The sequence below is a fragment of the Mauremys mutica genome, chromosome 12, assembly GCF_020497125.1.
Source record: "Mauremys mutica isolate MM-2020 ecotype Southern chromosome 12, ASM2049712v1, whole genome shotgun sequence".
Classification (NCBI taxonomy): Eukaryota; Metazoa; Chordata; order Testudines; family Geoemydidae; genus Mauremys; species Mauremys mutica.
The window spans coordinates 58,669,925-58,694,892 of NC_059083.1; the positions used below are offsets into that span (position 1 = coordinate 58,669,925).

General features: G+C 46.9%; 1 protein-coding gene across 1 annotated transcript in view; it reads left to right on the forward strand.

The window, feature by feature from the left end:
* The window catches only part of DNAH9 (dynein axonemal heavy chain 9), a 385,294-nt gene that overhangs the window by 322,731 nt on the left and 37,595 nt on the right, over positions 1-24,968 (forward strand). The window contains exons 61-62 of the mRNA XM_044984418.1: positions 2,383-2,531; positions 8,286-8,413. Coding sequence (XP_044840353.1) covers positions 2,383-2,531; positions 8,286-8,413 — 277 coding nt within the window. The remainder of the gene's footprint in view (positions 1-2,382; positions 2,532-8,285; positions 8,414-24,968) is intronic.

Consider the following 24,968-nt stretch of genomic DNA (forward strand, 5'->3'; position numbering starts at 1 on the left):
ATCCTTGAGGGGGCCATTTAGGGATCTGGGGCAAAAATCTGTCTGGGGATGGGTCCTGCTTTGAGTAGGGTGTTGGACTAGATGACCTTCCAATCCTGATATTCTATGATCACCAGCAGATCCCAGGCTCACATATACAGAGCCACAGACCTATGGTGAGATCCATGTGGACAAAGGCATCTCAAAGAACTCATACAGTAAGGTAAGAGGTCTCTCTTTGTTGTCCCACTGTAGGCATTTTAGAGGAGCTTTTAGCCTTCAGGAGTGGGAATCTCTATGACACATGTCTTCAGAAAAGAAATGGAGATTATTTTAACTGTTGTCTGAAAGTAAACATCATAACAGATCACTACTTGCCTTCCTCCCCACAGAGTCCAGATTTCTGTACCTTCTCTTCCCTCTTTAATTTATTATCCAATGTTATTTGCACATATGGGAGCAATTTCACTACTGACTTGGCAAGGCAGCTGGGATAGTGGGAGGACCCTGCCTTCCATTACAAGGCGGGGAAGAGACGGACTAGCTGAAACCAATGGCTTTAGAAGTCTGAACATGGGGAATTCCTACCAGGAGTGAAGAACATCACTTCTAGACAGGCTAAGTTCAATTGTCCCATTCTCTAGGTAACTACTGCAGGCAACATTGAGGCAAGGAATGACCTCATTTAAATGGCTTAGGGTAGGTTTACACTTACCTTCCGGGTCGACGCGGTGAGTTCGACTTCTCGGAGTTCGAACTATCGCGTCTGATCTAGAAGCGATAGTTCGAACTCCGGAAGAACTGCGGTTGACTCCGGTACTCCACCACTGCAAACGGCGGTGGCGGAGTCGACGGAGGAGCCGCGGAGTGAGTAGGTCGAACTAGGGTACTTCGAATTCAGCTACGCTATTCACGTAACTGAATTTGCGTACCCTAGTTCGACCCCCCCTTCTTAGTGTAGACCAGGCCTTAGATGCTACGTGATCATGTTCCTTTCAAGCACTTTTTCTGGGTGTTTCCTCCTAAAATTAGCCTCATATGTCAGAAATGGGAACTGTACCCCGACAAGGGGCATGGACTAATAAGATGCAGTTTCTTCTACAACCAGGATCTAAAAGACTAGCCCATTGGGTGTATGTCAGCCTGGCTTAGAAAGCAACAGTGTCACATACAAATTGTGTATGTGTGTGTGATGCTCTCCTGATGTCTCCAGCTTTGTGTTGCCATCTGCTATCATATGCATGTCTTTGCATCCTGCCCTTCATCATTACTGAAATGAGCCCCATTGGTTTGAAACAGAAGCTTGTCCTTCTTCATCACTGTGGACTGCCCATTGCCCTGAGAGGGAAGTGCAAAGTATAATTATTACTGGGGAACCCCAGAGTTCTTCACAGAGTTTGAGGAGGAAACAGCTGTAGTTTCAAGAGGCTGGTTAATGGCATTGACCTGAGATAGGGGAGAAAATAAGTGGCAGCTGAAAATATTAACTTTGTAAAGGACTCCAGAAAATAGGGATTCTATTTGACTTCCTGTTCTGCCATTCTGTATGTCCTATATTGTTTTGATAAAAGCAGCTAATCAGATTTTGGAACCCTGGAGACGTTCCAGGTGGAAGTAGAAATTGATGGAGGCTGGTAATTTCTTTGATGTCATCTTGTTTATTTACAAGGAATTTATGAAGTCCTGCTTCTCTGAACCCAGGAGCAGAAGGAATTAGGAACAAAAGGAGCAGTTTCTCAATGTACAGCCCCAAGCCTTCTTAGCCAACAGACCCAAAGGCTCTAGTTTTTCCCAGGGTCACAATGTGCTCAGCTACTTCTTGGCTTTCTTGCTTTTTTACCTCTTAGTCTTTCTCTGTTTTATGTGTCCTCAGTTTCTGTCTGTTCTACCTACCTTCCACCCCACAAAATACAAAACTCCTTCCTGCACTCCACCTGAACTCCTGAGTGGGTTCACAACCCCCTTTTGTCTCAGGTGGGGGGCTTCTGATTAACTAATCCTGACAGTTAATCAGTGGTGTGTTCACATCCAGTCTCAAATTGGTTTGTGATCCAGGCAGTCACCAGAACCCCCCAGCATATCTCTTCTCACCACAACACCCCCAAAAAGCCTCTGCTATGGCTGGTTATCTCGTCTTTTTTCTCATTCTTTTTGTTTGTATATGTCACACACGGGCTTCAAAAATACATCTACTGAAATAGCAATTCCTAATGGTAAGCTACAAGTCCTGATTAGGATTCTGTATTTTGCATTCAGTTTATCATGAGGTTTCTTATTTCTCTGAGTTTGCAAGATACAATAAATACACTTAATAGATTGTGCATCAGTTTAGGAATATACTGTCTGCCCTGGGTATTTCTGGCTTTTCTGAATATTAACAGTCTTGCAATGTTTTTCTGGCAGAGATTTTGTTGAAGAAAAGCTGGGAAGTAAATATGTGGTAGGAAGATCTCTGGATTTTGCAACATCATTTGAGGAGTCAGGACCTGCAACCCCAATGTTCTTTATCCTGTCCCCAGGGGTCGACCCTCTGAAGGATGTGGAGAAACAAGGTAAATAAATCAAGTCTCTGAACAATCCACAGCATCATGGTTTGTTATCTTCTATGTCATTATCCTGGCATGAATCTCCTGGGTTTGCTCTTGGCTCCCCATGGATAATAGAGCAACCTGTTAAAAATAGATAATGCCCAGAGTGTGCTTTACAGAGTTTTGTGAATTTTCACCTAAAGCTTAAGTTAAACGTCTCTCTTCTGTGTATTGCCTAGAATACCAACACTCTTCACACGGCTGTAGTTTCTGAGTTTGTCTCTCATACAACTTATAACCCACATCAGAGGTTTTTGGTATGCTATCAGCTAGCTACAAATAGCAACCACTTTCCTATAACATTTCCCCCCAGAGACTAGCAGAATTTCCAGTATTTGACCTCTCCCTCACTCTGTTGTGCTAGCACCTTGGCCAGTGCGATCTGCTGACCACAAAGCAGAAGGGGTTTCTAGAAGGGTGCTGCGTTCGGTAAAGCACTGCTTTCAGGGACATACTGAATTGCTGTTGTCAATACATGTTCTACATCAAAGCTGCTAGCTAATCAGGATTGTCATTGAAGGGCTAAGCTCCATAGTGTGAGCTTCAGGAACACCCCTAATCCTTACGGTTTCTTTCCCCTTGAAGGTAGTGATAATGAGGTAGAGCCAGAGCCCAGCTCCCTGCAGGACTTTTCTTTGCACCCCCAGATCATTGTAGCCAGTTCCTTCTTGACTGCCGTTGGCAAAGAGGCTCCTTTTGTCACACTGCATCTCACAGATCCATAGATTCCAAGGCCAGAAGGGACCACTGTGATCATCTAGTCTGATCTCCTGTATGACACAGGCCAGAGACCGACCCCGGAAAAATTCCTAGAGCAGAGATTTTTAGAAAAACATCCAATCTTGATTTTAAAATCATCAATGATGGGAATTTACCACAACCCTTGGTGAATTGTTCCAATGGTTAATTACTTGTTCCCCATGTAAGTAATTATAGTCCGTGATCAAGTCACCCCTTAACCTTCTCTTTGTTAAGCAAAATAGATTGAGATCTTTGAGTCTGTCACAATAAGGTAGGTTTTCTAATCCTTTAATCATTCTCGTGGCTCATCTCTGAACCCTTTCCGATTTATCAACATTCTGAATTGTGGGCAGTTGAACAGGACACAGGATTCCAGCAGTGGTCACACCAGTGACAAATACAGAGCTAAAAGAACCTCTCTGCTCTTACTTGTGGTTCCTCTGTTTATGCATCCCAGGATCACATTAGCCCCTTTGGCCACAGCATCACATGGAAGCTCATAGAAGCTGATTATCCACCATGAACCCAAATCTTTTCCAGATTCACTGCTTCCCAGGATAGAGTACCCCCTCTCCCCATCCTGTAAGTATGGCTACATCCTTTGTTCATTGGCCGCTGCTCCAGCTCTTCTCAGGAGCCCAGTCATGTTCATCCAATATGCTTTCCCCTTCTCTAACCCTGACTTCAGGCCTCACCAGTTCAGGGAGGCTTTGGCTCCTAGGAGTGCGAGGTGGAATATTCAAAAAACCCATCAGCTATTTAGTGGTCTGTATGTGCAAAGCCAATGGGTTTCCATTCCATCCTTAGTGGGTCACTGTCCACACCAAACACCAACACAGCTGATAGCCTCAGCAGAAAATCCAGGCATCACAAATACAGTGAAATTGAACTAGCCTATCTCCCTAGAGGTGATCCCTTAGTGCCAGAGCTAAGACTCGTGTGCGGGGAGTGGGCTCCCTCTGCTTCTGTCTGTGATGCACCTTTTTTTGTGTATGAAGAGAGTGACTTTAGTTTCCAGGGCTGTCTGCCAGCCCCTCTCACCAGCACTAAAGTCAAATAAATGTCAAGAATGTTAATAAGATGCAGAAAGAAAATGGCTGCCTGGAATGCAGCATGAGGCACATGATGAGCCTCTGCTCTCATTGCACTGGGAGAGGAAAGGGCCCTCTGGGCATGTCTGCACTTCGAGCTGGGGGTGTGATTCCCAGCTCCAGGAGACATACCCATACTACCTCCCTCAGAGCATGTGTGCTAAGAATAGAGGTATAGCCATGGTGCTGTGACCACTGTTCATTCTGCTCATGCCTCAATAGTATCACTTCTATTTTTAGCACACTAGCCCAATCAGAGCTAGCATGGGTATGTCTCTTCGAGGTAGAAGTTACATCCCTGGTGTAGACCTACCCGTGGTGTATTGCATGGCGACCAGGAGTCTGCACTCATATGCCCTACAGATTTCTGTACATTTTATTCCATTCCTTTTCTGTCATCAAGTCCCATTAATACTGAATTACATGAAAGTGGAGCTTGCCATACCCCAAAGAGAGCCCTGTCCTTTATGTGATTTTCCTCAAAAGATAAGGCAGTAGCTGGAAAATGAGAAATTGTAGTTCTGCAGGTGAAATTGTCTTCATTATGTTCTGTTCTTGCACTGGGAGTCAGGCACTGTGACCTACGACATGAGTGGTTTAATTGGAATTGCAAAGGACTCATGTAATTGAGAACCTGGCTTTCGTCAGCCATCAAAGTTTATGCATGGAAAAAAAGTGGAAAAAATTAAACAAAACAAAGCCATTATTTCCGTGCAGTTACACCAGTCTTAAACCTGGTCCATTGGGACTTTGGTTCAATCTCTCTATTCAATATTTTGTGTGTCCTCCATGCAGACTAAAATCTCTCTGAAATTCAGGCTAGATATTTGCAAATGGAAGAGAACTCCTTCCAGGTGCCCTCCTTTCCTGAGTCCTGTCCTAGTACCACCACTCTCTACTCAACAAGTTTCTAACTCTAAGTTCAGATGCTTTCCCAGTTCCCTAGCCACAGGATCCCGAGTGCACATTCTCCTCTTCTCTCTGATCTGGGAGATTCTAAAGCCTGCTGGAAAGGAAGGCTGGCATTGTAGTGATGGGGCTGGCCTGTGGCTCAGGAGGTGGGGCTCAGTTCCTTGCTTTACTGCAGACTTCCTGAGTGACGCTGGGCAAATTGCCCAGGCTGCCTGTGCCTGAGCTCCCCACCTGTAAAGTGGAAGTAATAATGTTACTTATGATTATGAATCCTATGGTAGCACCGAAGGACCAGCCGAGAACACGGCCCCATTGTGCTACGCGCGACATAGACACAAAGCAGTAGATGGTCCTTGCCCCACAGAGCGGACTGTCTCCACAGACCAGACGGACACAGAATGGGGGATGAGGTAGCACACACCAGCAGAGGGAATGTTGGGATGGTGGCAAACGTCATGTTGGTGCCATGGTTTTTTTCCGTGTGTGGGTGTTTACATCAGCTGAGCTGACTTGAAAGGAAAGGAAAGAGCGCTGGGACAGCCAAGGGAAGGGGATGGGTGGGGAGCAGGGGGTCAGATGGCCAGGTGTGGAGGGAGGCTGGGGTGAAGAAAATGTGAGGGAGGATTGGAGAAAACAGCCAATCAGCACTACGCAGAGAAAAGCTAGTAAAAAATGTTGAGAATTGGGCCTGACTTCAGCTGTTTCTGCAGCAGCCCTGCCTGCTTCAGTCTCTATCTGGATCCTCTCTGTTGTTGTTGTTCTTTTTTTTTTTTCTTTCTCCAAGGCCATGTGGTGGGGGAGGGAGATGTCCCTATACAACTCTAAGTCCAGCGGGTTCTGGAAGGAGGGATGGCCCCAATAGGACCCAGTTTTACCTTCCTTCCCCCCAGTGCACCAGTACCTGCTTTAGCTACATCTGCAGCTGTGCCTCTGTTGCCTGCTCAGACTGAGAGTCTTTAAGGCAGAGATTGTCTCTGAGATATTCCTATGTAACCCTTCTGCCAGACTGGTGCCTTTTGAGATTTCCAACAGTGCCTAGGCGCCTCACTCTCATGGCGTTCCTGTCCATGCGGGATATAGGAGATTTCCCCCAGGTCACACAGAAAGCCTATGGCAGATCAGGAACTTGAACCCAAGTCGCCCCACTCATAGGCTAGCATGCTAACCATTAGACCATCCTTCCTCTCTGTAGCTCCCCAGCCTATAGAAATTACCACAGGCCCCATCAGGGCCTCAAATAACCACATCCTTCAGGGCCTTGGTTATAAGTTATTGCTATCATATGGTAATCCAAAAGCTAGTGGACTAGTCACAGTTCAGGGCAGCTGCACCTGTGGTCCACCAAGGGCACCTCTTTCAGGCTCCTGGCTCCCACCCCCAGCCATCCCCTCTTGTGGGTGGAGGCCCATGTCTCTCTCCTTCCTGATGGGTTTTTCCAGGCTGCACAGTTCCGTGCCTGCATTGTGATATCTCCAGCAAGCCAGACTGTCTAACCAGGCCAGTATGTGTGCTCTTCTCTCCCTGATGGCTATGAACAGCTGTAATTGGCAGCAGTTACAGGTTCCCATACAGCCCTTTGTAAACAAGCACATTTATTCTTGAGACGAACGCATTACAGAGAAAATACATAAAACACAATAAAAGTCCCTATACACATACTAAAAGCTTGCCAGAGGACACTCATCAGTCTGATGGGGATTCAATAAGTTAAAGTCCTTCCAAACCTTCCAAGGAAGAACTGGACCCCCGACCCACCCTCTTGGACAGAAGGTTCTGTCCATTTGCTGGATCTGAAAGCAGGTGCTGAGTTAGTTTAAATTCAGGCTATTTATCCAAAAGTCTTTTCTTTGTTTGTTGGTCTCCAGAGAATGCAGTTTGAACTAGTTCATGTGAACCTTTCCATGTGGGGGTACTTCTCTGGAGGTGTGTGAATCTGCTTAATCACCTCCCATGATGCTTAGTTCCTGGAGGAGCTGTGGTCACCCTCCTCCATGGGATTACATACAATCCTTGACCCACAATGATACATAAACTTAACGCAGTGAGGTCTCCCAAAGATACTGCAGGAAATTGCCATCTCTGTCACAGATGATGTAAACTTTGCATCACAGTCAGCGAGAACCACTCCCACAGCCAGATCTGACAGTTTGGGTAGAAACAGAGCCTAATGGGATTTCTGCCATGTGAGGGACAAAGTAAACAATGCGATTCTTCAGTGGAGTTTGAAGGAATGTTATGTCTCCTCCATGTCAGGAGTTCACTGTGATGCATTCTGTTTTCTCTTCTGTAAATTGCCAGTAGTAAGTTCTTTGGTTAGATCTAAGCCATATTGGTATTGCAAACTGCTGTGGGATTTGGTGGCTAGCGCTCCTTTAGGAAATATATTTCTGTCCTGTTGAGATGGGGGAGTGGTACAAAGACACAGCCAGTAGATAGCAGGATTCCTTCCTCCTGAGCACTGCCAGGAAGGACTGGCTGTTATGAGGGAACTAGAGAAGGAAATGAAATAAGGGCACAAGGCACCAGAACAGTTTCCTTTTCCAGAGTGACTGTATTTCTAAATGCCTTGCTAACTATGGTGTGGATTGGCAGGATAAATTTCACCACTGAATGACATCTGGTTTAAAGTCTGTTTAATCAGCTGGAAATGACTTTAATTTCATATAATATAAAAATGCATCTCTACACAAGGTTATGGGGGAATAATGTTCTTTAAACAAAGGCACTTTGTGGCCCTATACCTCTGTGTTGATGTCGTGCTGCAATTGGAAATAATTAGGAAGCAGCCAATGCTGTTTTCAATGCCTAGGCAAGGAGTGCGTTAGAAATAAGATAATTATAAGAAATGTGGTAGCTGTTTTGTGAAGGAGTTTTGATAAGCATGAGCTCTGCCTTGTTATTACTGTTTGAGATCAGCAATGCTGCATGAGCTGTTTTGGTAAAGAGTGCTGAAAGGTTTCCTTTCTCCTTATAGGGAAGAAACTTGGTTACACATTTAACAACAGGAATTTCCACAATGTTTCCCTTGGACAAGGTCAAGAGGTAGTAGCAGAGCAAGCTCTAGACATGGCTGCAAAGGAGGGGCACTGGGTTATCCTTCAGGTAAGGTAACTTTAAAAATAACACCTCTGAGTCCCCTGTTACAAAATTGACCAAATAAATAGGAACACTGGAAGTGAATTCCATTGAACAGAGAGACATGGTGGGCGAGGTAATAGCTTTTATCGGACCAGCTTCTGTTGGTGAGAGGGAGAAGCTTTCGAGCTGTGGCTACAGCACTGCAAATTTCCATCAGATGGCAGATGAGAGGTGGCCTGTGGGAACTGAGCTTCCTACACTATCCTCAAAGTGGCCTGATGCCCACATGCTCTCAGCCACACCTTCAGCTTGCAGTGTGGGCAGTTTCAGCAGCAAGGCTAACAGTGAAATGGGCATGAAGGTTCAAGTCCCTTTGCCGTCATGGAGTATCCTCTCCAGGCCAGAGGCACATCTGTGGGGATCCCTTTGTGGGAAGTTTTTGCTGCGTCTTCCCATGCTTTACCTGCTCTGGGTGCAGATGGCGGCAGCAGCAGAGGCATGGCTTAACCATGCCAACTACATACTGTGATGTCCCAGGTCCTGAGCCCAAGCCTGCGAGCCCCTAGACAGCTGCCACATCCTGGCCACCATGCAATGGCTACTTAAATGGAGTGAGCTGAGAAGCTACTAGGATTATAGCCCCGGCCAAAGTGCCACCCACAGGAGCTCTGATTGGAGGATCGCCCGGCTCCACCGATTGCTCCAACCATGCTATTTAAGCCAGAAGAAGGAACAGAAAGTTTGTCCGAGTAACAAGGTGATTTCCAGTTGTGGCTGCATTGGACCCTGCTTATGCCTGCTTCCTGCACCCGGCCCTGTTCCTGATACCTGCTCCGCTCCTGCCTCACGCTGCTTTCGCTACTGTTCCCACCGTGCTCCTGCTCCATGCTTGAACCTTGCCTCTCCTCCTACCATTATGCCTCACCTCCAATCCTCAGTGACCAGTCCTGGCTCCAACTCCAGCCTCCAACTTCTGACCCTGACTCTTGCTTGACCTTTGGCTCTGGCATTTGGTATCTGACCCAGGCTCTGACCCTCAGCTGCGATTCCTGGTGGTGACTCTGGCTGAAACCTGGCTCTGGTAACTGGCAGTTGACTCTAGTGCTGATCTTCAGCTTCATTCCCTAAGCTGGGTGCCTGCTCCACCCACTAGACTTTACGCCTGTTCTGACCACTAGGCCTGACTACCTACATCCTGGTCCGGTTGTGCACTTACCCACCAGTTTCTGGTGGGATTAAACCTCCTAACTTGTACCGTTAAAAAGCTTCCTGTTTACTTCCAGTTCTCATCTAGCAGTGTGTGAGATACAGCAGCCACCACCTATTCTAAGTGCACCCTTCTGTCTCAGCTGGCTGTGGGTTGGCAGGGTTGGTTGTGTATGGGCCTAGTCTGACTTTGGTGACATGGGATGCCAATGGAGACTATAGGAGGGGGAAATAGAGCTTTTCATTTAAAAATACTGAAATGCAACATACTGACAATTTCAAAAAATATTGGAACAAGAAATTCATCAGACTGGCCCTTCGCCCAAGCAGTTTCAGGTTTGATGAATCAGCATTTTCTGACACAAACATCCTGATCGGCTCTAACTTAGCTATATGTGAGTTACTGATTTCCATTTGTGGCCCTGACGGTTCTGCCAGCAGGCAGCAGTGGATGCTTTGCTCAGGATTGTTCCATAGCTAGATCTTACAATCAGACTTCTCATTTTAACATTCTTTCCTTCTCTGAGAAAGTATTTACAAGCTGAGATAGGAGAAGGATGTGATGCTGCTGTTATTGCATTTCTTTTGAGTATACAACCTGCCTGCTTTGCCTCTCCGTTACACCCTCCCGCCACCCTGATAACTTTGAATAAACACAGATATGAATACTAGATTCCTCCCCACCTCTGATGTGTCTCTACAGATGCCCAGGAACCTGAAAGAAGCAAACAGGAATTTAAAATATTCTTTGGAGTCCTGTGCACAGGGGGAAAAGCAAGTTCTGTCATTTCCTGTTTTGTGAAGAGCTGTAGCAGCCCTTAATGAGACGATTTTCCTTTTCAGAATTCCCGTGTGTCACCTGTGTCTCCTGCCCTGATTAAAGTCAAACTGTGCATCCTGTTCTCAAGCTTCACTGTAGATCCATGTAGAAATCATATTCATCAGCCATGCAGCCCTTTTCAGTGGGGGCTCCTGACATCTTGTAAGAAAATCATGAGCTTGGACAGCAAGTAATACGCACCTCCCATTTGTTTATGTACACAGGCTACGTTTCTCAGAGCTGGGGAGATGAACACCAGCTGCTTTCCCCTATGCCATATGCTTTATAGGACTCAGAACTAAACAATCAGTATTCAGGGAAGGCAGCACTCCCCCCACCCCGACTAATGGCAGAGGCACACTAATGACGGGGGTCAGGCTCTCACTCCAAACAGGCCTGGCCAGACACGGTGAGATGGGGTGGGCTTTGCAGCTGGACTGAGCATTTTTATAGCTTGTCCTTGGTTATGGAGCTCCCTGAAATGGGTGCTAAGGACCCAGTGGCCACAACACTGTGAACATCTGATGTGAGAAAACATGGATTTCACAGTGTGCAACAGCGAAGCCAAGTCACCCCAGCCTCCTGCCCGCAGGCGAGCCCTGCAGCAGGGGCTGCTGCAGCTGCCCAGGGGAAGGGAGACTCATGCAGATGAACTCCCTGCCTCTCACATCTCAGCTGTGCCTTTGCAGGGTCTGTGCCTGTCCCCCTCCCAGGAGTCTGTCCAGGGCTGGATTCTCGGTGCAGCCCTGACAGAGAAAATACAAAATTAATCATCACGAGGCGTCACAGGTTGCAACTGAATTGCCCCTCCCCCTTGGCCACTCACTAGACTCATAGACTCTAGTGCCAGAAGGGACCAGCATGATCATTTAGTCTGATCTCCTGCACACTGCAGGCCACAGAACCTCACCCTCCCACTCCTGTAATAGACCCCGAACCTCTGGCTGAGTTACTGAAGTCCTCAAATCATGATGTAAAGACTTCAAGTTACAGAGAATACACTATTTACACCAGTTTAAACCTGCAAGTGACCTGGGCCCCACGCTGCAGAGGAAGGTGAAAATCCCCCTGGGTTTCTGCCAATCTGACTGAGGAGAAAATTCCTTCCCAACCCCAAATATGGTGATCAGTTAGGCCCTGAGCGTGTGGGCAAGACTCACCAGGCAGGCACGTGAGAAAGAATTTGCTGTAGTAACTCAGAGACCTCCCCATCTAGTGTCCAGTCAAAGGCTGTTGGGGCATATTTGCTGCTAGCAGTCGCAGATCGGCTACGTGCCATCATAGACAGTCCCATCATACCACCCCTCCATAAACTTACTGTCATAAACAGCTAGTTAAGGGTTAAGGTCTCTTTTACCTGTAAAGGGTTAACAAGCAGTACCTGAGGAACACCTGACCAGAGGACCAATCAGGGACAGGATAATTTCAAATCTCTGTGGAGGGAAGTTTTTTTTTCTGTGTTCTTTGTTTTGAGTAGAGTCTCTCTTGGGAGTTAAGGGAGTCCAGACATCTTAATCAAGTCCTCCCAGGTTTCTGCAGTACTTTTCATCTATTCAGTCTAGTGAGTATTAGAAAGGCGTACTAGTATTATAAGTTTATTTCTACATTTGCAATTGTGTGTTTGGCTGAAGGAATCTCTTTATTTCTATTGCTGTTACTTTGCTTTTACTGAGAAAGAAAGGGGGAGGGGGAATTCTCTCCAGGTTTATAGGTTAGACTCTGTGTATTGTTCCATCCTGGTATTACAGAGATAGTGTACTTTCTTTTTGTTCTTTTAATAAATTCTTTTCTTTTCTTTGGACTTGGTTAATTCCTTCTCTTGTGGAAATTCAGGGGAAGGGGGAGGGGGGAAGAGTGAGTTCCTCCTGGGTTTGATTCAGGGAGTTGAATCGGTGTGCATCTCTCCAGAGTAGGCTAGGAGAGAGAGAGAGAGGGGGAAGTGGGCTGCTTCCCTTTGTGTTGAGATTCAGGGAGATTGAATCTGTGTTCCCCAGGGAGAGTTTTGGGGGAACAGGCAGTGTGTTATCCACTTTAAACGTAACTGGTGGCAGCAGGACCAGATCTAGACTAGGATTAGTTTAGAGGAGCTCATGCAGGTCCCCATCTTGGAACCCAAAAGCTCCAAGTGGGGGAGAAAACCTATGACACTTACCAAGCTCAGTCTTGAAGCCAGTTAGTTTTTTTGCCCCCACTGCTCCCCTTGGAAGGCTGCTCCAGAACTTCACTCCTCTGATGGGTAGAAACCTGCATCTATTTTGAAGCCTAAACTTGTTGATGGCCAGTTTATATCCATTTGTTCTTGTGTCCATATTGGTGCTTAACTTAAATAACTCCTCTCCCGGGTATTTATCTCTCTGATGTTTTTACAGAGAACAGTCATATCTCCCCTCAGCCTTCTTTTGGTTAGGCTGAACAAGCCAAGCTCTGTCAGTCTCCTCCTTGGATCATCCTAGTAGCCCTTATCTGCATCTTTCTTAAATATGGGAGACCAGCACTGCACACAGTATTCCAGATAAGTCTCATCAGTACTTTGTGTGATGGTACTAACACTTCCCTGTCTCTGCTGGAAATACCTTGTCCAATGCATCCTAGGACTGCATTAGCCTTTTAGACTGCTGTGAGGGGACTCAGCTGCTGTGTCCCTGGGTGTGTTAAGCTCCCTTGGTTCTCAGCAGGCTGGAGCAATGTTTCCTCCCTAGGCCTTTCCAGCACATTTCCTGGGCAGTGACTTGTCGTCTGCTGCCCCTTCATGGCAATGGACTCCTCAGCCCACTTGCTTGAGCCCCCCAGGACCAGTGCTGACCCTCAAGATACCCTCGTAGCCTTAATGACACCCTCTTCCAGAATGCCACCAAAGGCGAGAGCCTCCTGGGTTACAGTTTTAACCCTCTCAGAGGGTGAGATGGCAGTTGTGAAGCAGATAATGCACAGATGCACTTTGCACAGAGTCTAACACCTTATTTGCTCTTTTGCTTAACGGATAAATCACAATAGAATACAGATCAGACAAAATAGTAAACCCTACATACATTTCCCTGCCTCAGTTTCCTCATCATGCCAGAGCATTGTTTGGACCAGGGTCGGGATCCTTTGGTGTCATCCAGGTACATTGGCTGCAGAGCTGGAACGTGTGCTGAAGTCTTCTCCCCTCAGCTTGTCCCCTCTGACCTTGGCCCATGCTCTTCCTTACTCCTGTCCAGCATTCTGTGAGTCACACCCCAAGCTCCTTCTGTGTGGCTCTATGTATTTCTATATCCCCTACCAGCACCTGACTTTCTTTGTTCTGTGTTTTCCACTGCTCCCCTCTGAGAGGTAGGGTAAAACTGATTACTCTTAGGGTTGGTCTACACTAGGGCGGGGGATCGATCTAAGATACGCAACTTCAGCTATGTGAATAGCGTAGCTGAAGTCAAAGTATCTTAGATCGATTTACCTCTCGTCCTCACGACGCGGGATCGACATCCGCGGCTCCCCCTGTCGACTCCGCTACTGCCGTTTGCGCTGGTGGAGTTCCGGAGTTGATGGGAGTGCGTTTGCGGATCGATATATTGCGTCTAGATGAGACGCGATATATCGATCCCCAAGAAATCGATCGCTACCCGCCGATATGGCGGGTAGTCTAGATGTACCCTTAGTGTGCAGTTATCATTAGCATAATAATTGTGTGGTCAAAGCACAGACATTAAAGCTAAGCACTCCTCATTGTCCTCAGTCGGGTGTGTACCTGCTGCAGGTCCTGTCCACAGTACTGCATACATGATGCTTTCCATGATGCAGCAATTTCATGATAACAACTTCAGAATAACTTCATAATATCAACCAGGACTCCTAGGTTGTACAGACAGTGCCCCCAAATCAGGCAAGCTGGGGCACAGAAATAGGGGAAATGGATGACTCTGATCCATTTGTGTTATACACACAGAGGAGTCCACATAATCTATCACCGAAGTCACACTGAGAGCATCTTTCCAGCATTCTCCCTCATCTCCATTTCTCTGTGCACGTGTGAAGAGGTGACATTTAATTCTTAAATGGATCTAGAACTAATGGTCAGTCCATCATTTGGGACTGGACCGGTAACTCTAGAGTAGGTAGTAGTCCTGTGCTGGCCCCTGGGAAATAGACAGGCCCTTCTACCTCCAGCTGTTCTCCTTGGCTGGCCTTGAAAGGAAGCTGTCTCAGTATTTGTCAATGGCTGTACTCCTGAAGGCCTTCCCTAGACAACTGACTGTCCGTCACATTGCCCTGGGCAATGGGGAGAAAAGGGTGAGAGAGAACAGTCCTATTGCCACACTGCAGGCTCTGCATGCAAGGCCTGTGGGGTTCTTATTAGAAAACGGATTCCTGTCTAAATTCTATCTGCTTTGCCTGTTGTGATTCCCTTTACCCTGACCTCTGTCTGTTTGGGAAGCATCTGTTACAAAGTGGACGCTACCACAGAAGAATAGTAATAATTATGGAGTCAAGAGAGAGCAATTAGAAACACTAGACCATGCTGAGGTAAAATATATACATCAAGAGCATTTCTTTGGGCAGCCTGTCTCTCCAGCTCACCCCTTTCTTCCCACCTGCCTTCTCCAAAGCTGACTCCCTCTGGATCTATTGTGCAGCACAGCGGCGTATGCACAGCACTATCTTTAGCCCCTCACTAACACAGTCCTTCTGGGGCAAGGGGCTCCCTCTATACAAACTTCCATTGTGGATCTGTCTCCAGACAAACCCAGCCTCTTATGCAAAGAGGAGCCAGAAAGCAGGGGCCACACCTTCAGCTTCATTAAAGCAGCTTTTTTCAATTCCCCCTAGTGCAAAACAGTTATTCAGGTGGCTATCTTGGCCTCCCAAGAGTCTTCCTTGCACAAGAAGACTCTGCGGAAGCAGAGCGCCTCCCATTGCAGGACAGGAGTACCCAGGAGCTGAATTTTATGATGCTGTGGGCTGCATTTGACCTTTGGGCTAAACTCACTGCTCCTACTTCTGAACCTCAGGCTAGGAAAGTAGCCATCACAATCAGCAAACAATGTTCACCAGCCTAATCCCAGAGAAATAAACTCCATGCATTAGCATCTGCCATTAGCAGACCCTGACAATTTGATGCCAGGAAGAGTTCAAATGCTAGTGATTCCCAGTGTAACCCCAGTCCCCATCCATTAGCCAAAATGCCATTTCCCTCACTTTGTGATCAAGTTAATTTAATTCTTGAGTGTCTTTCCATTGTCATACACTGTTGCTTCACTGAGACAGGGTCATGTATTAAATTAAATAACAATGAGCTCCTAGACCAAAGCTGTATGCAAATCAAAAGGCTGCAGAGCACATCTTATTACTGGGCCATTTTCAGTGTGAAACAAACAGTGTAAACCATGCGTGGTGTATGCTGTATGCTTCTACCCCAGGGACTGATTGGGGCCTCTCTCACACTGCAGAAGAGTGTAGCAGGACTGTGGGATACACTTCCCTGAGGGCACACATGTATTGACCACTAATGTCCAGTATACCTCTCCATCAATAAAGAAGAGATCGTTCTCTTTCAGGAGAGCCCCAGCAAAGCAATGGCTGTGCTGATCAGCTCATGTCCCCAGCACCTTCTCGTCGCTGGGTGCAACTGAAAAGAGTAGAGGTGGTGTCACCCCCACCACCTCCAATCCGTGTCTCCGGCTTGCCCCTTCGGCTTCTCCAGTGCTCCAAACTGGGAGAGGACTCCTCTAGTCATGCCTTTGGACCAAGGCTGTGGGGTGGGGGTGAGACTCCAGATGCCTGTTTGCCTTCCCTGCCTCTCCTCATCTGACTGCTTAGCACTGCTCAGAGAGACTTAGTTACTGGTCAGATTGTCAGCTCTGCCCTGCAGTGTAAGCTGTGCCCCATAGCACTGTCACAACTTGGTCAAACCAGAGCACTCCGCCCCGAACTCTGGGGAAGGTCAGATCGAGATAGGCCTCAACAGGGCCTCATCCTCCCTGATTGAACTAACCTCGTTATTTCTAGCTTGCTTCTTGCTTGCATATATAAACCTGCCACTGGAAATTTCCACCACTTGCATCTGAAGAAGTGGGTATTCACCCATGAAAGCTCATGCTGCAAAACGTCTGTTAGTCTATAAGGTGCCACAGGATTCTTTGCTGCTTTTACAGATCCAGACTAACACGGCTACCCCTCTGATACAGATCGAGATAGGGAATTTGCCATTCAACCCTATTTGCATAAAGAACCAAACTGGAACCCCAAACCCCAGCAGCCTCAAACTCCTTGGAGGTTTTGATTTGGATTCAGTTCCAGATCTGAACTCTGGGCTGTGGTAGGTGCTGCAGCACTAGGGTGGGAGAAACAGGAAAGATGAAGCCCTGTGGTACTACCTCTAAGACCCGTTAGGCCCAGAACTCTGCAAGGCAGGCCCATCTCCCCACCCAAGACATGTGGGATCAAGGAAAGAAAAAAAATCCTTGAGGATGGAGAGACTCAAGCTGCCACTTACGGTTGCAGAAGCAGTTTCATCAGGGACCTTCAGACTCATCAGCCAGCTGGCCAGCTTCTACTCTGAATATTGTTCCCCCTCTGTTGAGTACCTGCTGATTTCAAACCCAACCCTAACCCCTGCCTTTCAGTTCACTTCAGTATCTCTCTGGCTACCCTCATGCCTGCCATCCTCTTCCCTTTCATCCCCTTACCGCTCTTCCTTTTCTTCCTTTAGCCAAACTTTTCCTGTCTTCCTTTCTCTCCCACTCTTACCCTAGAACACATTGAACATCTACAATAAAATAGAGTGCAAATAAACAATGCCCCACCCCCGAAACTGACATCAGAGATCAAGGAACAGCACTTTCAGACTATCGTTCTGTTGTATCTCTTTCCCCCACGCTGTATCTCTCTTGTCTACTAAGACTATAAGCTCTTCCGGACAAGGACTATCTCTCAACATATATTTGTACAGCACTTAGCACAATGAGGCCTCGGTCTCAGTTGAGGTCTCTAGGCACTATCATAAAACACAGAATAATTAATAATAATAACTAATGTGTCACCAGCTCATCACTAGAAAAGAGCCATTAACATTGCCTCTGCTGCAAGAATCACTGGGTGAAATCCTCTGACCTGTGTTGTGTGGGCCAGAGAAGCTGATCACAGAGGTCCCTTCTGGTTTTAAAACGGATGACTCTCCAGTACGCCGTGCATCCTTTACTTGCCATCCCCAGTTCCCTGCTCCTAGAAATCCCTGAAAAATGTGCACATGTAATTAACTCTTTCTAGGGGCACAACAATGGTGAAGTGCGGTAGGTGCCTCCAAAACCATTGTATTTCACTGTTTCTTCGAATGTCAATCTTGTTTTCTCAATTCTTTGAGCATATCAGTCCAGTAGAAAATAGGGAGAACTCCTTCATATAGGTTTTCAAAAGTCCTTTGACAAGGTCCCTACAATGAGGCTACTAAAATAAACTGAGTAGTCCTTGAAGTGAGAGGCAAAGTGGCAAACTGTTGTCATCGGTCGGAAACTGGCTAAGAGATAGGAAACAAAGAGTAGGATTAAATAGTCAGTTTTCATCCTGGCAAAAAGTTAACAATGGCAGCCACAAAGTTCTGTACACAGACTAGTTCTTGTCTGGAAAAGAAAGGGAGCAGGGAAGTGGCAAAATTGGCAGACAGCACAACATGATTTACCTGCCCCAGGAAATTTCCACCACTTGCATCCGACGAAGTGGGTATTCACCCACGAAAGCTCATGCTGCAAAACGTCTGTTAGTCTATAAGGTGCCACAGGATTCTTTGCTGTTTTAACATGATTTAGGTTAGACAAGTCTAGGTAGGACGGTGAGGAACTTCAAAAGCACCCAGCCAATCAGGGTGACTGGACAACATGATGGCACATGAAATTCAATGTTAGAATCATAGAATATCAGGGTTGGAATGGACCTCAGGAGGTCATCTAGTCCAACCCACTGCTCAAAGCAGGACCAATTCCCAAATAAATCATCCCAGCCAGGGCTTTGTCAAGCCTGACCTTAAAAATTTCTAAGGAAGCAAATTCCATCACCTCCCTAGGTAACCCATTCCAGTGCTTCACCACCCTCCTAGTGAAAAAGTTTTTCCTAATATCCAACCTAAACCTCCCCAGCTGCAACTTGAGACAATTACTCCTTGTTCTGTCATCTGGTATCACTGAGAACAGTCTAGATCCATCCTCTTTGGAACCCCCTTTCAGATACTTGAAAGCAGCTATCAAATCCCCCCTCATCTTTCTCTTCTGCCGACTAAACAATCCCAGTTCCCTCAGCCTCTCCTCATAAGTCATGTGTCCCAGCTCCCTAATAATTTTTGTTGCCCTCCGCTGGACTCTTTCCAATTTTTCCATGTCCTCCTTGTAGTGTGGGGCCCAAAACTGGACACAGTACTCCAGATGAGGCCTCATCAATGTCAAATAGAGGGGAATGAGCACATCCCTTGATCTGCTGGCAATGCCCCTACTTATACAGCCCAAAATGCCACTAGTCTTCTTGGAAACAAGGTCACACTCATATCCAGCTTCTCATCCACTGTAACCCTAGGTCTGCAGAACTGCTGCCTAGCCATTCGGTCCCTAGTCTGTAACAGTGAATGGGATTCTTCCGTCCTAAGTGCAGGACTCTGCATTTGTCCTTGTTGAACCTCATCAGGTTTCTTTTGGCCTAATCCTCTAATTTGTCTAGGTCCCTCTGTATCCTATCCCCGTCCTTCAGCGTATCTACCACTCCTCCCAGTTTAGTGTCAAATACAAAGTAATAGACATTGGAAAGGAATATTTGAACTACACATATGCCCCATAATCCTTCTATATTTGAGAGGAGGTTGTAAAGATAAAGCCATACATGTTTGGAAGGAGCTCAGATACTATGGTTTTGAAAGCCATTGATGTACCTAGATAGATAAAGCTGGTAGCAATTAAGGAATTGACCTTGAGGTTTTGGACATAGTTAATCTCTCTAATTATCACCCAGTCTCTAATCTCACTTTTTAGGGAGACGTTTATGATACAGTTGTGGTAATCTGACAATTCCTGGAGCCCTCAGATGGCCTCCAGTCTGGTTCTTTGTATTGCACAGAGACAGTCCTGGTCCCAATGGTTGATCTGCTGCAGGCTGAGAACCAAATGTTTGTGCTGATCTTTGTAGACCTGTGAGATGTCTCTGACCATGCTGACATGGCCATGATCCTAGGTGAGGATTAATGGAGGCATTCTGAAATAATTGTATCTTTTTCTCATGGGAAAACACGCTACACAGCCTTATACAGTAAATATGAATGAGGGAATAGGATTCCAGTGATTCCATTGTCCATCTGTGGTTAGCTCTCATTTTTCTTCAAGTGATTGCAGACACGTGTTCCACTCAGGTGTGCATGCACCCAGTGCAACCAGGCTGGAAATCTTTTCTTAGCAGTGCCCACAGTACCTCTGTCCTGTAGCCCCTCCCTTAGCTATGTAAGGGCAGCATGACCCCAACCCTGCTCAGTTCCTTCTTGCCACCTGCTGCTTGAGTTGAAACATTTTGTGTGGTATTTTACCTCACTTTTTTTCTGTCACAGAATTTCCGTGATTCTGGTGTATATAATTAATTATAGTGATACACTTAAGTTTTTGTTAGTTAAGTAGGATTTAGCCTGCTGAGATGCCTTCACCAGGTTTTAAACGCTATCTGTCATATGGGGTGGCTATCCCTAGTAGTGATCCCTACACTCAGTGTTTATTGTGCCTTGGAGAAGGGCACATTATGGAAAGGCGCTCCATCTGTAAATAGTTTAAGAAAACACAGGTGGCAAGAGATTTTTATCTCAAGCAATACCTTCTGAAACAGGACATGAGAACTGCTTTGGCATTGTGGACTTCCACAGACTGTCCAGTCCCAACTCAAGTTGTTGCTCCAGGCTCAAGGTCTGATATTTCCCCTAAGAGGAAGGGGGATTATTCTCCTTCCTCTGGTCCTCCGAAGAAGAGGTCTTGCAAGACAGATGAGGCCATTCCAGGACTCAAGAGGTTCCTTTTCATCTTTGAACAGGCGTGCTCACTTGCACCATGATTCTTCAGGTTCGTGGGATGGAGTTGGCCCATCTTACCACTTCCCGGTACCACACCGAGAGCTGTTGGACATTGTTCCATCGACCTCGGTACTGGGCATGGGGCATTTGTTGAGTCCAGCACTGACAATGTCAGCAAAAGCACCAACTGTCTCTACACTATGGCATACCAGGTTACATCAGACCTGCTCTGCCTCTCTGTTCCTGATTCATCAATAATTCAGGAGCACTCAGCTGCTATGGCTTCTTCTGCTTTGGCTGTGTCCTCTGTGCCGCCTGGTCTGTTCGCAGAATTGTCTCAGTCGGCAGCACCATATTCCGCACCACCTAAGATGCAGAGTGCAGAGTTGAGGTCAATCCCCTTTTTGGTACAGAGGGGTCCGTCAGCACAGACACACTCTTCAGTACCAACAATACCTTCAGTGCAGAACTCATTTTGGGGATTGGTACAAGTTCCAGCTTCAGAATTGTTGTCTGCTCCTGTCTCGAGTGGAAGTACGATGCCTATTTTGGTACAGTACTTAACTTGTTGACTGCTCTTCTGTCCTTGGTACTGATGCCACTTCCATACTGGCATTTGGATGAGACTAGTCGTTTGCTTGGTCCATGTTTGAGGACATCTTTCTCCTCTCCCTTTCCTTCAAGGCTTCTTGGAAGTCCTTGAGGCCATCCTTGGATCACCATCAGTACTAAGATAGGCATCTTTCCCCATACTTCCTGGCCATAAATGCCATATCCTTCTCCCCAGTGGCCTTCTTGGAATATTTGGGACCTTCCTTGATCTACAAGACCCTGTTCTTTGACCCAGTCCAGGATAAGGTTGCCAACCGAATCTGCAGCCTGTCCTCCTGAGCCACCTCTGTTGCAGATTCAGTTGGAGGTCATTCCTCCTGGTCCATTTCATTTTGAACCCAGGGAGCCTCCATTGGCCCTGCTTCCTCCTTCCTTCTCCTCACTAGGTGAATCTCCTTCCCTGTGCTCGAGGATTTCGAGTCATACCAGGACCTCCTGAGGTGTTAGGCTTCCACCTTGGGCATGCAGGCCAAGTTCGTGCAGGAGAATACCTATAAGTTGTTGCATATTCTCCAGTCCTCAACCTGAGGTAGGGTAGCTTTTCCCATAAATTAAGCTCTTTTGGAGCCTGCAATACCCCAGCTTCATTGCCCCCTACAGCCAGGCATTCTAACAATATTATGTCCCTATGCAGGGTTTTGAGTGTTTCTATTCTCATCCAGCCCCTAAACTCTCTTGTTATAATGACAGTAAATGACAGATTATTGCAGGGGAGATACAAGTCCATGCTAAGGACAGGGAATCTAAGAGTGTGGATTGATGGAGAGGAAAATTTATTCAGCCCCATTGTTACAGATGCACATTGCAAATCAACAAGCGTTGCTATCTAAATACGACTTCCTCAGTTGGGACGCTGTGTTGAAATGTACTGATAAACTGCCAGAATCATCCAGGTAAGAGTTTGTTGTTCATTGTGGAGGGCCATCTGGTGGCCAAAACATTATTACAGTAACCACTGGATGTGGCAGATGCTTCCCCCAGAATTATGGTGTCAGCTATGACTAAGAGAAGAGCCTCATGGTTGCAGAATTCTGGCATTGCTCCTGAGGTTCAGCAGAGCATAAAAGACTTGCCTTTTGATGGTTGTTTTATGTTTACTGAGGAAACTGACAAGACTTGACATTCTTTTAAGGACTACTGTATGTTTAAGGACTACTGTACGGTATGTTTGTTGGGGTTTTATACCTCAGCTCCAAAGAGGAGTCATTATGGGAGTTTTCAGCAACAGCAGCAGTATTGCTCACAGTGGGTTTTCCAGCAGTTGTCCTTTATTCTTAGACAGCAAGACTTCTCCAGAACAGTTCATAGCTTCATAGGTCACAGAGGAGGAGGTCTTCTGGATCCAACTTTCACCAGCCAGCCCGCCCTCCTCCAATGTCAAGCAAGCAACCATTTTTACTTGCACATCCAGGACATCATTTCAGCTGTGATCTCTCAGTCTCCATCTCTTCAATTCGGGGAAAGCCTGTCTCACTTTTACAGTGTTTGGCACAGAGTAACCATGGACAAATGGATCCTAAGCACTGTGAGATTGGGTTCTGAAATCCAGTTTCTGTGGATTCCCCCTTCCCACTCCTCCTCTCTTCAGGCAACTCTCTCACGAGCCACTGCTCCTTCCGCAGGTTCCGTTTTGCATTCTTCAGGAGCTAGAGAGGAGGTCCCCCTGCAGCAGGAGGGAAAGGGATTCTCCTCCTTCTCCTCTTGGTCCCCAAGTCCACGGGAGGAACGAGACCTAGCCTCGATCTCCCCAATCCCAACAAATACATCACATATGTGAAATTCCACCTAGTCACCATTGCTTCGGTTCTTCCCACATTGAATCACAATGACTGGCTTGCTTCCCTGGATGTTCAGGACACTTACTTCCATGTGGCAATTTTCCCAAGCCACAAGTGGTTTCTGAGATTTGTTGTAGCAGGTCAACACGGTCAGTACAGTGTGCTCCCCTTTTGCCTGTTCTCAGCTCCGTACAACCAAATGCATAGCTGTAGTAGCAGCCTCGCTCAGAAAAAAGGATTTCATCCAAAAGATAGCATTTCTTGTGGCCATAACTTCCACAAGGAGAGCCAGTGACCTGCAGTCCTTAATGGCAGACCCTCCCTACACTCAAAAACAAGGTGGCCTTGAGGCCTCAGCCCTTTGTCTAAAATGATGTCACAATTTCATATTAACCAGACAATACACTCACCTGTATTTCTTCCAAAGCTTTATTCAAATACAGACCTACAGCATCTTCATTCTTGGACGTCAGACATTGCTTAGCATTGTATTTGGAAACAGTTAAGCCATTTCATTAATCACTAAGGCCTTGTCTACACTACAAGACTATTTCGAATCAACTTAGTTCGAATTTGTGGATTCGACCTTATGAAGTCGAATTTGTGTATCCATACTAAATACACTAATTCGAATTTCTGAGTCCACATTCACGGGGCCAGCATCGACTTTGGAAGCGGTGCACTGTGGGAAGCTATCCCACAGTTCCCGCAGTCCCCGCTGCCCATTGGAATGCTGGGTAGAGCCCCCAATGCCTGCTGGGGGGAGAAATGTGTCGAGGGTGGTTTTGGGTAAGTGTCGTCATTGAACCGTCAATCACAACCTCCCTCCCTCCCTCCTTGAAAGCGCCTGCGGGCAATCTGTTCGTGCACTTTTCTGGTCAGTGACAGCGCGGATGCCACAACACTGCAAGCACGGAGCCCGCTGCGATCATCGCCGTTTTCTCCTCCTCGCACTTTATCGTCCACGTCTTCCACAGTCAGCTGATGAGAAATTGGGCTACTTTTCAATGGTGCTGCAAGCACTGGGGGACCATAGGGGACGTTTTACAAACATCAATGTCGGGTGGCCGGGCAAGGTTCATGATGCGTGTGTTTTCAGGAACTGTGGGCTGCTCAGATGCCTGCAGGAAGGTAGTTTCTTCCCGGACCACGAAATAACTGTTGTGGATGTGCAGATGCCTATAGTCATCCTCGGGGACCCAGCCTGCCCGCTAATGCACTTGCTCATGAAGCCCTATACAGGCGCCTGGGACAGCGACAAGGAACTCTTCAAATACCAGCGAGCAGCGAGCAGCGTGACCTGTGACTGTTCAGTTTCTTTACAGAGAAGCTGAACCTGCCCCTGTTTCTTTACCCACTGACTGTTGACTCTCCTCTTCGGTTACATACCCCGTTCACCCCGTTACCCCCACTTCCAGCACACGTGTAAAAATAAAATACATGTCCCATTATTACTTAACAAAGGTTTCTTTATTCATGACTTTTCGTGAAAGGGTTGAAACTGGGACGCAGGCTGTGCTGGCTAGGGTGTGCGGTGATGTAAAGACCGCCTCTAAACTCAAGGAATGACAGGCTCCTGCTCCTAGAGCGGTCCGCAGTGCCGGAAGGCTTCTTTCAACGGAGCCTGCCATCCCTCTTTATGGAATTCTGTGTGCGGGCGGATATGTGACCTTGTGGTGGAGGAGGACGGATACAGATTCCTTAGCTGCGTGACTCAGCGGTCCAGGACAAGGACCGCTGTATAAGATCTGTAACCGCCCTCCCCCGCTGCAAAGTCACATCTCCCCCGCCCACACAGATCCTGGAAACCACCTCCAAAAACCGACCAGGGTGCCTACTGACTGCACCGTGTGTGTGACCCGCTGCTGATCCTGCCCTCGTGTCTGTACCCTGGGAAAGGTGACTGTCCTATGCAATTAACCACCCCCTTCCCCACGCCCCCCATTCAAACACAGTCTTCTTTGAAAAAACATAACGGAAACAGTAATTAACAGCAAAGCATGTTTATTAATTAAGTAGACAGTTAGGGGATGGGACTGGGATTGGGACTACTGTGAGTCTGGAAGTGAAGGACTTCGGCAAATGTAGGTTATGAGAGCTTTTGGGTACTTGAGCACTGTGCTGTGGTGCAGTGACAGTATTCACGTCCCCGGCCGCCCCTCC